This window comes from Dendrobates tinctorius, unplaced genomic scaffold (genome assembly GCF_039654945.1).
Source record: "Dendrobates tinctorius isolate UK_male_01 unplaced genomic scaffold, ASM3965494v1 ptg000156l, whole genome shotgun sequence".
In the NCBI taxonomy this organism is placed as follows: Eukaryota; Metazoa; Chordata; class Amphibia; order Anura; family Dendrobatidae; genus Dendrobates; species Dendrobates tinctorius.
The window spans coordinates 8,612,215-8,629,218 of NW_027361823.1; the positions used below are offsets into that span (position 1 = coordinate 8,612,215).

Genomic DNA, 17,004 nt, shown 5'->3' on the forward strand with positions numbered 1-17,004 from the left:
GTGTTGAAATAGGTTTGTTTGGAGAGGTGAAGGGCAGTGTTGTATGTTCTAAGCATAAACTTATAATGGATGAAATATTCGTGTAGATTGGATTTTCTCCACAGACGTTCGGCGCACCTGGAGCACCGCTGCAGGCAACGTGTTTGCTGGGTGTGCCAGGGTTGTCGCCATCTATGTTGTGTTGTTCTATGTATAGGAGGTGCAAATTCATCCAGGGCACCTTGAAGTGTTTCATTGTAATGCTTCAATGCAGAATCAGGACATGAGAAGGAGGAGATAGGGGCCAATGAAGACTGCAAGTTCTTCATAAGTTTCTGGGTGTTAATGGCCTGTATGTTTCTATAAGTATGGACAGTGGGGGTGACCTGAGTGGTCTGGCAGTTCTTGATAGAGAATGAAAGAAGGTTGTGGTCAGAGAGTGGGAGAGGGGAGTTTGCGAAATCATCCACTGCACAAAGCCGAGAGAAGACCGAGTCGAGGGAGTTTCCGTTTTCATGCATTAGAGAATTAGGCCAAACGAGGAGGTTAGACATAAAAGGTGAGTAGCAGATGGGGAGAGGGGAAGAGCAATGGGGATGTTGAAATTGCCCATGATGAGGGTAGGGATGTCTCAGGACACAAAATGTGGAAGTCAAGTGGCAAAATGATCCAGGAACTGATGGGAGGGGCCGGGAGGACAATACACCGCCACTCGCATGGAGAAGGGGGTGTAGAGTCTGACGGCATGGACCTCAAAAGAAGGGAAGACAAGTGAGGGTACTTGAGGGATAACCTGAAAGGTACATTTTGGTGATAGGAGCAAACCAACGCCTCCACCTGCTCTTTTGTCTGATCTTGGGGTATGAGAAAAGTGTAATAATGATTTTATAGCTCTAGTTCATACAGATACAACGACACCAATAATGTGTCCATCCTTTTATATTTTAAGAATATTTTTGGTTAATTTTTGAGTTTTTTTTTTTTTTAATTGGTACTAATTTTATTTTTATGTATTTAACATTGCTATTGTATTCTAATTTCACACATCGCACTTTTGCCATGGTTTTCTAAGCGTTTTTGCCTCAAACAAACGCAGCATTTTACTGTCCCAGCAAAGTGAATGAGATTTCTGGAATCTAATGCTCATGCTTCTTATAGTTTCCTTGCGGATTTGAAGCAGATTTACATCTGCTGCATATCAGTTGTTTTAACGTTTCTGCACCGTTTTTCACCCATTCTAATAAATGGGAAAAAAACAATTAAAACAACAGTTTTTATTCATTGTTTTTCCTGGCAAAGGACAAGTTTTTGATGCAGAAATGTTTACAGCAAATACTTAACGTGCACTTATCCATAGGACCAGTGTCTGGATGTTGTGGATGCTATTGACCGTGGTATTGAAGAGACTGAATGACCTGAATCCGACTTATCTCCAATCCCGGCTGTCCCAACTAACATCCACTACGGATTCTGTTGTTTTATATGTATGGCGAGGAAATTAATTGTATGGCATTTCCATGTGCTACCAAGGCATTGTAGGAAAGCCAGATCGGCTAGGGATTAAAAACAACCACTACAGGCCCTGATTAGTTGCACCTGGATGGTTAGGACTAGAAACAGGCCATGTGCCTACTGTTGTCAGTCAGCTGGGAGAAGCTGAGCAGAGCGGAGTGTGTTGGAGAGTGGCAAGCCAGAATCTCTCTCAGACTGCACAGACCGTGTGCACCAAACTGCAAGTATCACTGGTTGCTATAGACAATGGCTGTTTTGTGTGACCAAGGTGAGGCTAGCTCAGCCGTGTCTGAATACCCCTGTGTCTTCAGTGTTTAGTTAGTGCCTGGACAAGGCTAGAGATTTTATGTTTATAGTTTTGTTTTCGATACTGTACAACCAGTGGAAATAAACACTATACAAATAAAAAAAACACTGTGGCTTCGTGTCACAAGTGGCTACCCAAGAAAGTGAACCCTCTACAACTGGTGTAATGATTCCAGGATGCAATCCCAAAGAGCACAAGTGATTACAGTTTAAAGATAGAAGCTGCCCGGGGCAGAGAGATGTGACTTTTCTCCATCCAAAAGGACTGCATCCGGGTGAGGCGAACAGTATGAGAGGTCTTGTAGAAAATTACTTGAGGACCATTTTGAGACTTTCCTGACTGTCTTTCAGAGGTTGCAGACAGGGAGAAGCTGTCCTCAGAGCAATGGTCAGAGGTCCTAGCTCTGTACCTTACTGGGGAATCGCAGACAGCATACTATGACCTTGTGTTGCAGCATGCCAAGGTATACAGCAAGCTAAAGACTAAGATTATGACATGTTTGGGCGGAATCCTGGCAGTCAGGATGCAATGGGTGCAATTTAGGCACTACCAAAGGAAGAAGCTTCCCCGGTTCCAGATATTCGATCTGTTACACCTGGTGCAAAAATGACTGCAGCCCAAGACCTGTTCTCCGGCAGAGATGGTGCAACGAGTGGTAGTGAACTGATTTTATCCACTCAAAACAGAAATGCATGCAAAGTTCAGTTGCCCAAGAAGATCCCCAGAATGCAGATGACCCTGTGAGCATTATAGAAAGATATTTGGCTGTGGAGAACTCCCTGACCAATCAAGGGAGCTTGAGGTCATCTTCCTGGGATACCCTGAGAAAAAGGGGACAAAAGAACCAGGAGGGATCAGAGCCTTGTTCAAGGGATACATCTCATACCATTGTCTGTTAGAGTTGTCGTGCCCCAGGGCATGTACCAGCCCATTGTCCATTGGTGTCTGAACTGATGGACTGCTCCGTTGGCCAATGCTTCTTTTTTTTTTTTTTAGCACATTGAGAGTACATTGCCATACCTCACCCGGAGGGGGAACTCCGCTATGTTAGTGATGGTAAATGGTGTGACTATGACTGGACTCAGGAAGTTTGATGACTGGTAAGGGCCACACTTACACTTGTGCTAGTCCCTGGGTAGGGGATGGGGCTAAGAAGTATCCATGGAGAAACCAATGACTATCCCATGGCCTGAGTCAAAAAGCACACAGACTGTGGTTCCATGTGTCACAAAATAGGAGTGGTCAAAGACTTATTGCCTGCTATAATTATAGAACGTGATTTTCCGTTGTTCTGGGATTTGTGGGCTAAAGCTGTAGCACCTAGTAGTCCAGTATGCTGCCAGTAGTCAGCTATGGTAACAAAGTCATATGATGTAAATGGAGAATTGCCTTTCACTGAACTGGCTTAAAAAGGAGGATGAGGAAACATACCTTGAAGCCAATATTCCTGACCTGATGTAGTCCCAAGACAACTTTAGGGCTGCCCAGCTCAGGGACATAAAGGTAAAAGTCATTCTGGAAAATGTAAGTGTGTTAAATAGTGTTACCAAGAAGCTGGGAGCCACTAATAGTTTTCTACAAATGACCAGGCATAATCTGTTGAGTCAAGGGACCAAAGTGGGGGGGACGGTAAAAGAGCGCTTCCTCAAAGCCCAGGTGGGAAAATCTATTTGCTCTAGTGAGGCAGTTTAGGCGTGGGGAATGGGAACTTGTGTTGGTGACCACAGTGGAGAGCACTGCTTACTAAGTGGCAGGAACCCTGTGAAGTAGTGCGAGAGTTCAACTATAAAGTAAACCGACGAGGAAAAAGGAAGCCCTTTCCCAAATATTGCAACAAGCTAAAACCGTGGAAGGATAAGGACCTACTCAAAACCCCTTGCTTGTTCGCCCAGTTTGAAGACAATGTTGTGGGTATCAAAGTGGCAGAAACTTTGTCGCCTTTCCAAAAACAGCATTCCCGTAAAATGGTACTCAAAACCAATCGCACGTCCTCAGAGTTACTAGCTTAGTCTTGTGTCATCAAGCATGAGCCTCACACTCGGGTCAAGTCAAAGCCCTGTAGGATTCCTGAGAGTAGTAGACTATTTCAGGTGCTTGAACTGGCCTCCTTTAGGCACTGTGGGCTGGCAGAGGGGGGAGTGGGTATATAGGAAAGCCAAGTAGGATAGGGGTTAAATCCTATCACTACATGTCCTGATTAGGTGCACCTAGATATGACTAGAACCAGACCAGTGTTCACTGTTGTTAGTGAGCTGGGGGAAGCTGAGCAAAGTGGGTTGTGTTTGGAGCTGGAGAGACACAAAACAGAATTTGTCTGAGAAGAGACTGCACAAGCCGTGTGCACCAAACTCTAAGTATCAGGGTGCGTGCACACGCTGCGGATTCTGCTGCGGATCCGCAGCGTATTTGGCCCTGCGGATCCACAGCAGTTTTAGCTGCGGTGTACAGTACCATTCTATCGTACGCAAATAAAAAACCGTAGTGCAAACGGTGTGGAATTTTCTGCGCGGTTTTGCTGCGGTTTCAAAACCGCAGCATGTCACTTCTTTTTGCGGATTCAGCAGCGGTTTGGCACCTGCTCCATGGCAGGTGTCAAACCGCAGGGGAAAACCGCAGACCAGACCGCTGAAAATCCGCAGATACCCTGCGGATTTAGTGAAATCCGCGCGGAAAACGTGTGTACACAGCCTTACTGGTTGCTGTGGTTGATGGCTCTTTTGTGTAACCAAACTGGGGCTAGCTCAGCCGTGTTTTAATAGTCTGTCATCTATATTGTTTAGTTAGTGCCTGAACATAGGTTAGGAATCTTATGGTTTTGTTTTTGGTGATTTGCAACCTGTGAAAATAAACATTATTCCTTGTGTCCTATAAAAACACTGTCGCTTTGTGTTCCAAGTGGCTACCTGAGAGAGAGTGAACCCCCACAGCGTGTACACGGAAAATACTCCAGTGGATACTAGTGGTGATCACACATGTAGTTTCCCACCATCAGTGGAATGGCTGCACACAGGGATAGATACACATCAGCGCAGCGGTGTGCAAGGGTCTATTGCTTTCCATCAGAGGCGACTTTATGGAATGGAATTGAAGGGTTGAAGATACCTATGTGTTTTGCTTATTTGTAAGGTAATTAATGACGGTCATTCAAAGATGAATCAGATTGTACATGCAAGCTGCAGACTACAACTATGCTCTCCTGGCACGCCTCTGTTCCACTACTCCTAAAAAGAAGGCTGCATATCTTTCAGAATGTATTATGACTAGTGTTGAGCATTCCGATACCGCAAGTATATTCACGGTATCGGAATTCCAATACTGACTTCCTATACTTTTAGCATATCGAATACCGGAATCGGAAGTTCCCATAATGCTATGAGCCAGTTTGATTTGATTCAGCCAATGACAATCCTCAGAAGTGTGGGCACATCCTGTTAGGCATGTAGGCATGTTAACTAATGGCTGTGATTGGCTGCTGAAATGATGTCATGATGCACTATAAAAGCCGCCACCATTTCTGGTTCACTCTGCTGTGAATTCAGTTAGGGACAGGCTGCTGTTCAAGACTCTGAGGGACAGTTAGTGATAGCGATTTTCAAAATCATATTGTGCTTTACCCAGGCTACATAAAAAACAACTGTAGCTTTCTTTTGCCTTGCAGCAGTGTTCACAGCTGTCTGCAAGGTCTGTGTGAGTGCAGCTCACGCTGAGTAGTGTGTCCTGCAGCCACGTCTGGTTGTAGGCCGCTCAGCATGCATCATTGCCTCACACATATTTTTCTTTTATTGCAGCTCATTTTTCATTCTCCTATTAGTGTGCATCCACCCGTATCCATATACATTGGTTGCAAACACTATAGGAGTAGTCAACGGAGCCTTTCTGCAGCTTTTCAGTGCTAGTGCCCACTTATCTGCACTGTTCACGGCTGTCTGAGAGGTCTCTGTGTGTGAGTGCAGCTCACGCTGAGTAGTGTGTCCTACAGCTACGTCTGGTTGTAGGCCGCTCAGCGTGCGTCACTGCCTCACACATATTTTTGTTTTATTGCAGCTCATTTTTCATTCTCCTATTAGTGTGCATCCATCCGTATCCCTCTACATTGGTTGGTTGCAAACACTATATAGGAGTAGATAGAGGAGCTTTTATTCTGGCTTGTGCCCTTCAGCCGCAGCCAGATTAGTATTACCCTATTTTTTGGAACCTCATCTTTTGCATTGTAGGTTACCTTCCTGCATTGTAATAGCTCCAAAAAGTTTGTGATACTATCGCTTTCAAATCTTTGTCACATCCTTTTTGTTTTTTTGAAAAAAACAAAATAAAGTTCACCAAACACTCCATTTGACAGTTGTGTAGGCCACATTAGCTCATATTAAAGTGTAGTCCACACACTTCATAAAATTAGTGTTTCTTATACCTGTTAGCAGCTGTTCAGGAATAAGCACACTAAGCACCCCTTTGTACTTTTCTGCCTATTTTTATCAGTCTACCAAGATGAAGGCAGGGAGTAAGGCACGTGGGCATGGAGTCTCAGCAGGGAGAGGACGTGGGGATTCTGCAGGGAGAGGACGTGGGGATTCTGTGCCTGCTGCGGGCACCTGTGAGTCAGCATCCCCCAGTTTTAGCAGGCAACAGTCCTTTATGCGCAGCTTTGTAGGACCTCGTCGTACCCCACTGCTGCGGGACGAACAAATTGAAGCCATTGTCGGATGGATGGCAGCTAATGCATCGACTTCAATGACTTCCACGTCCTCTCTGGGCCAGAGCACTGAAGAGCAACCATCTGTCTCTTCACCACCTGCCAAATTGCCCAGGCAGTCAGAGAGCCCTGGACATGAGCCATCACAGTCTCTACTTCTTTTCTCTGAATCTGTTGGCTTGGAAACAGGGGGCCAGCCAAGCAGCATTCAAGAATGTCAAGAAGAGGGAGTATGCAGTGATGCGCAACTGCTTTGTCCCTCTGAATCTGAAGAGGCGGGTGGGCCAGTGCCTATGGTCAGCACACCTCAGTACGCATCAGATGATGACGAGACTCAGGTGCCACTTTCTGTTGCGTATGGTGCTGGCGAGACTACCCAGGAGAAGCAGGTGTTTGAAGAGGGGAGTGTAGATGATGAGGTCCTTGACCCATCATGGTGTGAGGAACAGGAAGGTGATAGGAGCAGCTCTGAGGAAGAGATTCCCCGAACGGCCAAAACAGGAGGGCGAGGGAGGGGGCAGACTTGGTTGCCTGTAGCCTCCACTTCGGCACCCGTTGGGAGCATTCCTCTTCCAAAAGCCAAAACGGGCGCTCCCAAGACTTGCAGTGCGTGGTCCTTTTTTGACACAGTTGCAAATGACATTTGCTTTGTCAAATGCAAGCTGTGTCATCAGAAAGTCAAAAGAGGGAAAAATGTCAGCAACCTCAATACCACAAATATGTGGAAACATGTGCGGACCAAGCACGTGGTGGAGTTACAGAGACACACTGAAGACGTAGGCCAACCTACAGCACCACCTACCATCTCTTCAGCTTGTGTTGTAGCTTCTTCCTCCAGCTCACACACAGCTGGTTCGGCTTCCTCACAGGATCGCCATGGAAGAACCTCTGGCACTGTTGTCCAGAGACCCAGTGACATTCCACCCACAGCACCACGTTCCCATTCATCCTCACACTCCCAGGCCACTCTACAGCCATCGGTAGCACAGGCATGGGAGAAAAGGCGGCCATACTCGGCAAACCATCCCCGAGCACAGGCTCTGAATGTTGGCATTGCCAAATTACTGGCCCTTGAAATGCTCTCATTCAGGATGGTGGAGACTGGCACCTTCCGGAACATCATGGCATTGGCAATCCCACAATACACCCAGCCGCTTTTATTTCAGCAGGCAAGCCATCCCTGCCCTGCAAAAGCATGTGGAGGGAAAAATTAAACATGCGCTACTAAACGCCGTCAGTAGCAAGGTCCACCTGACCACCGATGCGTGGACCAGTAACCATGGACAGGGACGATACCTTTCCCTCACTGCCCATTGAGTCAATGTTGTGGAGCTGGGTACAGATCTGGAGAGTGGCACTGTACATGTTCTGCCAACTCCAAGGATTGCAGGAATCCAGTCTGTACACATTGACTCCTCCTCATACTCCAGTTCCTCAGAATCAGCGCTGCAGGAGCCTGTTACGACCGATATGAGCACAGCCGTGGCCAAACGTCAACCGGCCGTACTGAAACTAATTTCTTTGGGGAATCGAAGCCACACAGCGCAGGAGCTCTGGAATGCCATCAAGCAGGAGAGCGACGTGTGGTTTCTGCCAGCGAATCTCCAGCCAGGCTTGGTAGTGTGTGGCAATGGCGGAAATCTGGTGGCAGCTCTGGGCCTAGGCAACCTCACTCACATCCCATGTCTGGCACATGTGCTCAACTTGGTCGTGCAGAGCTTTCTGAGGGACTATCTGGATCTTGATGCACTGCTACACAAGGTCCGCATAGAGTGCGCTCACTTGCGGCGTTCCAGCACGGCAAGATCGCGCATTGCAGCTCTGCAGCGTCGATTACGCCTTCCGGAACATTGCATCATATGTGACCTACCTACCAGGTGGAATTCAACGTTACATATGTTTGAGAGGTTGTGTGAGCAGCAGGCAGCATTAATAGAGTACCAGCTGCATCAGGCGCAAACAAGTCGCACTGTGCGCCGGTCACACTTCAGCACCACTGAGTGGGCCTCTATGAAGGACATCTGCCTCGTTTTGCGTGCCTTCGATGATTCCACATGGATGGCGAGTGCAGATGATGCACTAGTCAGCATGACTGTCCCCCTTATCTGCCTGCTTCAAAAAACACTGCAAGCACTAAGGGAGGAGGTTTTGGAAGAGGTGGAGGATGAGGAGTCACAAATGCCATCTTCATCTGGACAGTCTGCGCTGCGTGGTTCCTCACAAAGGCCTAGGCAGGGGACACTTTGTGAGGAGGAGTCAATGGAGGAGGAAGACATCTCTCCAGAGGAGGGAGGTACACAATGCTCTAGTCAGTATGTACAGCGAGGGTGGGGTGATGCAGAGCAGGCAGAGATGACGCCTCAAGCAGGGGACAGCGTTTCTTGGGCAGTTGGGAGTCTGCAGCACATGGTTGATTTCATGCTGCAGTGCTTGAGAAACAACCGCCGCATCGCCCACATTCTCAACACGGCTGATTATTGGGTGTACACCCTCCTAGGTCCTCGCTACCGGGACAACTTACAAAGCCTCCTCACACCGTTGAGCCGGGAGCGTAAAATGCGGGAGTACCAAGATACACTGGTGCAGTCCATCATGTTCTCCATTCCACCCGAGAGCAGTGCTGCTAGTGCTTTACAAAGCAGCTCCGTGCATCGAGGCAGTGGAGGAAGCTCTGCACAAAGAGGGAGCGCCTCAGCACAAGGCAAGACCAGTATGGCCCAAATGTGCAAAGTTTTGTGTGCCCGCCACAAATGTCTACACAATCACAGACGGCTCCAGTCAGCAGGAGGCAACGTTTCTGTCAGATGGTGACAGACTACATGTCTTGCCCTGTCAGTGTACTCCCAGACGGCTCTTCCCCCTTCAAGTTTTGGGTCTCTAAGCTGGATACATGGCCAGAGCTTAGCCAGTATGCATTGGAGGTGCTGGCTAGCCCTGCTGCCAGTGTATTATCGGAACGCGTCTTTAGTGCCGCAGGTGGTGTACTAACAGACCGTCGCACGCGACTATCCTCCGATAACGTTGACCGGCTTACTTTTCTGAAAATGAACAAGGCCTGGATCTCGCCAGAATTTGCCAGTCCTCTTCCAGAATAAATAATTGGTTGGCAACAGTATCCAGGTCTCCTGTTGTGTTCATGTTTCTACCACCTGAACTGTAATCCCTGGGCTTCAACACAGCCAGTTGTTGCTCAGAAGTGCCATCTGCAGAGAAAAACACTAGCTCCTGTGTTAGTGGGGTTCAGTAACGTCAGCTGCTCCCCTGCTGTGTGGACGGCAAAATCTCCTGCTGTCTCCACATTCACACTACATCCGATTTTCTACTTGCTCCAAGTAGGCCTCAGCCTGCTGCATGATTGATCCTGGGCTTCAATGCAGCCAGTTGTTGCTCGGAAGTGCCGTCTGCACAGAGAAAAGCACAAGCTCCTGTGTTAGTGGGGTTCAGTAACGTCAGCTGCTCCCCTTCTGTGTGGACGGTAAAATCTCCTGCTGTCTCCACGTTCACACTACATCCGATTTTCTATTTGCTCCAAGTAGGCCTCAGCCTGCTGCATGATTGATCCTGGGCTTCAACGCAGCCAGTTGTTGCTCGGAAGTGCCGTCTGCACAGAGAAAAGCACAAGCTCCTGTGTTAGTGGGGTTCAGTAACGTCAGCTGTTCCCCTGCTGTGTGGACGGCAAAGTCTCCTGCTGCCTCCACATTCAAACTACTACTGATTTTTAACCGTCCTCCACTTAGGCCTCTGGCTTCACGGTCTCTAGTATTTCCCCTGGCCTCCAACCGCGCCAGTTGCTGCTCCGAAGTGGCGTCTGCACAATCCACACTTGTTCCTGTGTTACTGGCGCTCAGTCATGTCAGTTGATCCCCTGATGTGTGTCCGGCAATGTCTCCTGCTCTGTCCACATTCCCATTACTAGTTGTGGGAATGTGGACAGAGCAGGAGACATTGCCGGACACATATAAGGGGATCAACTGACGTGACTGAGCGCCAGTAAGACAGGAACAAGTGTGGATCGTGCAGACGCCACTTTTGAGCAGCAACTGGCGGGGTTGGAGGCCAGGGGAAATACTAGAGACAATGGAGCCAGAGGCCTAAGTGGAGCATGGTTACAATCAGTAGTAGTCTACAACCTATATAAAACTTGCTGCAATTAGGCCTCAGCCTGCTCCATGACTGATCCTGGGCTTCAACACAGCCAGTTGTTGCTTGGAAGTGCCGTCTGCACAGAGAGAAACACATGCTCCAGTGTTAGTGGGGTTCAGTAATGCCAGCTGCTCCCCTGCTGTGTGGACGGCAATATCTCCTGCTGCCTCCACATTCAAACTACATCACCTCTAAAACTTGCTGCAATTAGGCCTCAGCCTGCTCCATGACTGATCCTGGGCTTCAACACAGCCAGTTGTTGCTTGGAAGTGCCATCTGCACAGAGAGAAACACATGCTCCAGTGTTAGTGGGGTTCAGTAATGCCAGCTGCTCTCCTGCTGTGTGGACGGCAATATCTCCTGCTGCCTCCACAAAAAAACTACATCACCTCTAAAACTTGCTGCAATTAGGCCTCAGCCTGCTCCATGACTGATCCTGGGCTTGAACACAGCCAGTTGTTGCTTGGAAGTGCCGTCTGCACAGAGAGAAACACATGCTCCAGTGTTAGTGGGGTTCAGTAATGCCAGCTGCTCCCCTGCTGTGTGGACGGCAATGTCTTCTGCTGCCTCCACATTCACACTACTACTGATTTCTAATGTGCTACAACTAGGCCTCTGGCTCCACTCTGTCTCTAGTTTTTCCCCCTGGCCTCCAACCCCGCCAGTTGCTGCTCAGAAGTGGCGTCTGCACAATCAACACTTGTTCCTGTGTTACTGGGGTTCAGTAACGTCAGCTGAACCCCTGATGTGTGTCCGGCAATGTCTCCTGCTCTGTCCACATTCCCATTACTAGTAGTGGGAATGTGGACAGAGCAGGAGACATTGCCGGACACACATCAGGGGTTCAGCTGACGTTACTGAACCCCAGTAACACAGGAACAAGTGTTGATTGTGCAGACGCCACTTCTGAGCAGCAACTGGCGGGGTTGGAGGCCAGGGGAAATAATAGAGACAGAGTGGAGCCAGAGGCCTAGTTGGAGCAAGTTTGAAATCAGTAGTAGTCTACAACAGATATTTAACTTTACGAAATTAGGCCTCAGCGTACACCCTGATTGACCCTGGGTTCCAACACCGTCAGCTGGTTCTCGGCACTGTCTTTGGCATGGGTACTCCCTCCTGCCCATCCTGGTTCCAGCACGCCTGCTGTTTCCGGGAAGTGTCAACGTCACTTTTCCACCAATACGTTGTCCTGTCGTGTTGCGGTCGGGTTAGCCGAGCCTATGGTGCCTGCAGTTTAGGTGCTTCCTATGTGGGCTGCAGGTTCTGGTAATAAAGGCTGGTTCCATAGTGCCAATAGGACAAGCACCCCCTGTAGGACTGTGGGTTTCGGTAACTGCGGCCGGCTCGCGGCCTTGCAACTTTGTTTATCATGGGTACCTTCTGCTACCTATCCGGGTTCCAGCACCGTCAGCTGGTTCTCGACAGTGCCTTTGGCCGAGGTGCCTCCTTCTCGGTATCCAAGTTCCAGCAACGTCTGCTGGTCCTTGGTAGTGCTTTCTAGCACAGGTACCTCCTGCTTAGTAACCATGTTCCAGCACCGTCAGCTGTTCCACTGTTGTGCCATTGGCTCTTGTTCCTTCTGCTGCCCCTCCGGGTTCCAGCACCGTCAGCTGGTCCTGGCTATTTCCATTTGCTCTTGCAGCTTCTGCTACCCATCTGGGTTCCAGCACCGTCAGCTGGTTCTCGGCAGTGCCTTTGACCTAGGTGCCTCCTTCTCGGTATCCGAGTTCCAGCAACGTCTGCTGGTCCTTGGTAGTGCTTTCTAGCACAGGTACCTCCTGCTTAGTAACCGTGTTCCAGTACCGTCAGCTGGTCCACGGTTGTGCCATTGGCTCTTGTTCCTTATGCTGCCCCTCCGGGTTCCAGCACCGACAGCTGGTCCTCGCTAGTTCCATTTGCTCTTGTTCCTTCTGCTAACCATCCGGGTTCCAGTACCGTCAGCTGGTTCTCAGTTGTTCCTCAGCCTTCTTGTACCTTCTGCTACTTTTCTAAGTTTGAGCTTGTGGAAATGGTTTTTGGTTCTCACTTTGGATCTCCAAGACGACGACCCTGAAGACGACGACCCTGAAGACGACGACCCTGAAGACGACGACCCTGAAGACGACGACCCTGAAGACGACGACCCTGAAGACGACGACCCTGAAGACGACGACCCTGAAGACGACGACCCTGAAGACCACACCGAAGAAGACCAAAAAGATGACCCTGAAGAAGATGACCAAGAGGACAAAGAACATGAAGACAACCACCAAGATGCAGAACAACAAGAGACAGAAGACCAAGAAGCAGAAAAACCAAAAGCAGAAGAACATTAAGCATAAGACTAAAAATCAGAGCAAATGATATTATCTAAATTATAAGCAGAAGAAGACTAAGCAGTGTATGGGGGTGAGTCCGTTCCTCCTCGTGGTGCCCCTGGAAAATGCCTGCTGCTGCAGGCCAAACTGAACGCAGACAAATCCTGCTGTAAATCTTTTGTGATACGCAGAACGTAAGGTGTAAACTTCAAACTTTTATAGATAACAACTACAGGAACGACTGTGACAAATAAGAATATGATGAAGAAGAATAATAGTTGAATAAGAAGAATATGAAGAATGCAAAAAAAAAAAGAATAATAGGAAGAAGGTGAAGAAGAAGATGAATAAGGTGAAGAAGTTGATGAAAAAGATGCTGCTGCTGAGGATCATGAAGGAGAAAGTGTGGGAGAAGTAAAAAAGAAGGTGAAGAGCATGGAAGTAGTGAAACATACATCCATGACAAAATATTAAAGAGGTTAACATAGTCAATATCTTTGTAACTCCGAACGTCTTAAAAAAAAAAAAAATTATTCCTGCTATTCCATTTGATTGGGCTAAACCTCTATGCCTTTAATGTCTCCTCCACCTCCCCCAATACATTCTACATTATTCTTAGTTGTTTTTCTTCATGTAGAATTAACCTACAAGGAAAGAAAGGTTTTTGTTTTTTTTAATTCCGATATTTCGGTCCCATTGACTTGAATGGGACTTCCGGGATCGGAATCGGCGATACCCGATACTTTTTGGATATCGGCCGATCCAATCCGATCCGATATTTCTCAAAATCGGATGGTATCGCTCAACCCTAATTATGACGTTTTGTGTTTGCTGATATGAAGTATAGTTCCTGGTAGCACTGTATTGCTCGGACCTGGGTGTGTAAGATCCCTGATCGCCGATATGGTAACTTATCATCATCATCTGATTTACCATTCAATCTTGTTTAATTTATTATATTTTGTGTTCTACATTTTGCTATTACTAGATCTCTAGCTCATACTACTCTGCTGCTTACTGTTTTCTCACTTCTAATGTTGCTTAAAACTTTTGCTTTCATTTATGAATAAATTGTATTTTTATAGTTTGATATTCTTTTTTCTTCTTCTCAATATAATATAGTTATTATTTTTTAATACAGTGTTAAATTTGGCTCACGTGTTATAAAGCCGGAGTCTCTGAGCAGAGTATTATATTACTTTATTCCGAATTTTTCGTCAAATATTTTTATTAAAAATATTAATGGGTATTTTCTTTCAAACTAACTGACATTTGCATATTCCCTTCAACATTTATAAGAATTTATATGGTACATTTTTATTTATTTTTTCCTCTGAAAAGTCCAGGAATGTGGCTTTGGTTTGCAGTGACCATTTTGATCTCTCAATGTTCCAGACAGATGCTGGTCCACCATAACGAAGGTCAATGTGTTACTTATGCTCCAGACCCTGAAGCTTATATGACTGTGGTAGGTTACTTTTTGTAAAAAATTCTGAAGCTTTTTTTTTTTTTTTTTCAACAAAGATTATTACTTTCAACACTTATAAAACTACACCGCTAATTTAAGATAATCATGTTAAAGAGCCCTCTCCAATCCTCCAATTAGCAAACCATTTGTAGACAAGATTACAGTAATAATAATTTTTATTTCTATAACGCCAACATATTCCACAGCACTTTACAATTAAGCAGGGACATGTGATGTGCAAACAATACAAAGTAACACATAGTTCAACAGTTACTAGAGGAGTGAGGGCCCTGCTCGCAATCCCCAATCTATACTGTAGTTCTTAATAATGTTAATAATTTGTTAAAGGGAGATTGTGCCCTCTACATCATTTAGGCAATGCTTATACTTTGATTTTGTTTTTTGGAAGGTGGGGGGAGTGGCGCAAATCTGTGCCCAAATCACTCTTGGTAAAGTTCCTATTTATTAGTATGGGAAATTAAGAAACATATGGAGATAAAATAATGCATACTGCATATTTGAAGTGGACCCTGATGAGCAGCCCCTTCTTTTAACTGCTTTAGGGACCGGAATCCAGACGCGGTTTAAAAACATGAGATCAGACAGAACACATGCACAGCAGTGTTTGTTTTTTTCCCCATTTTATCTGAAAAAGACATTGTGTGCACATAAACTTGAAAATGGGTGTTTTCTGAAGCGTTTTTTTTTCTTTTGCCGCTTGAATAATTCAGTGATTTTAATACTTAACCCTTATAGGGCTCGGTAGAATATGATTAGATTAGGCATTGAAGAAGAAAAAAATCAGTTTTTAATTTTGCAAATAATCCAACAGTTGCTCCAAGGGCTGTCGAAGTCTGGGCAAGCTCTCCACTTCTTACTGTGGCTCATCTACTGCCTCCTTGATTGTCGCCTCCACTGTTCTGGCAGGCATAGAAATCCATTCTGGCCCATACACAGTGCTCATTAGAGAGGGGTTGGCTGGAAAACCACATAATTACCTTGGTTTATCAGACCGTCCATCTGACAGAGGAAAAGTGTGGTTATGCAAACCAATTTTGACTTTCCTAGAATGTACATGTACTACAGGCATGAAGAACCTACACACACTGATAAAGTTGACCGTACGGGTAATGGGCAACATATCTGATCAACGTTTTCTCCAGTTGACTTATTGGCTCCTCCGAACCACTTTGAGGGAAACGGCAACATTTCTCTGCGTCTACCCTCCCATAGTCTAAAAATGTAAAGATTATTTCTTAGTAAGGCTACGTTCGCATGATGAGCTTTTTTGTGAGTTTTTGATATTGCAGATTTTCTGCACCCATTATATAAGACTGGTTACTTACATTCTTTTAATAAAAAAATTGCAGCTTCAAAAGCTCATCGGAAGAACGCAGCTCAACAAGTAAACCATTATATAATGATAATAAAAAGTTGCATTATCTAATGTTACGTTACATGTTATAGATTGAACTAATCCGCTACCGAGGATATCCCAGTGAGGAATATGAGGTGGTCACTGATGATGGGTACATCCTAAGTGTCCACCGAATACCACATGGCACGAGGCATCATTCTGCTGGTAGGTAATGCTTTGTACCTTTCATGTATTACTTTTACTTTTTTATTTACTATATTAATAAGATAAGATAATCCTTGAATCGTCCCACCATGGGGAAATTCAGAGCATTACAGCAGCAAGGCAGGAACAAGTACAGATACAGATGCATAAAGGCATTACATTGACGGTAGGTACATATACGAAAAAAAAAAAAAAAAAAATGTAACCAGACTGTCACAACTTTGGATCTATCAGTTCTCTGTTTGGGTCATTCTCTGTTTTGGACAGTGCTGGTTATACAGCCTAACTGCAGCAGGAAGGAAGGACTTTCGATAGCGCTCCCTCTCACATTTAGGATGAAGTAGCCGGTCACTGACAGTACTGCACATCTTTGTCACGGTCTCATGCATGGGATGGGAATCATTCTGTACCATGTAGCTCACCTTGGCCAGTATCCTCCTGTCGCTTACTTCCTGAACTGGGTCAAGGGGGCATCCCAGGACAGAGCTGGCCCTTCTAATCAGTTTGTCCATGATGATAATGATCTGTAATACACAAACATAATAGAATGTAATGTGGATCAAGTTCCTACTATAGTTCGGACTTTGTAATCACCTGTTCATCACCAAAAAGCTCCACCCAATATTAACTTTTTTTTTTTTTTTAAATCTTTTTTTATAAAATCTTTTAATTATATTTAAACATATAGGGTGAAGGAGGGGATGGAGAATACAGGGGACACCATAGTCTTTTCAGCTCCTTTAGATGTGCGTAATATTGTATAAATGAGTGGAGATGGTCCCAGATCCCCCGCTGCTCTATTTTGTGTTTGTGGGACACAAAGCATAGCCGAGTACAATTGCTTTGCTGTTAGTCCTGTGGACATTTGGTACGGCGTCAGTGTGCATCTACAGTGACCCAAAGGTGTGCATTACATGTTTTGGTTATGTTATTTGTTCATGAAATAAGTCTTAAATACTTAAATTTTTCATTTATTTGTTTTATTACATTTCTGGGTAAGCACAGACCCAGTATATACCAGCAGCA

General features: G+C 46.0%; 1 protein-coding gene across 3 annotated transcripts in view; it reads left to right on the forward strand.

The window, feature by feature from the left end:
- The window catches only part of LOC141051313 (lipase member M-like), a 38,444-nt gene that overhangs the window by 7,484 nt on the left and 13,956 nt on the right, over positions 1-17,004 (forward strand). For all 3 annotated transcript variants that reach the window (XM_073548210.1, XM_073548209.1, XM_073548211.1), the window contains 2 exons: positions 14,324-14,396; positions 15,864-15,978. In XM_073548210.1, coding sequence (XP_073404311.1) covers positions 14,328-14,396; positions 15,864-15,978 — 184 coding nt within the window. In that variant the 5' untranslated portion in view covers positions 14,324-14,327. The remainder of the gene's footprint in view (positions 1-14,323; positions 14,397-15,863; positions 15,979-17,004) is intronic.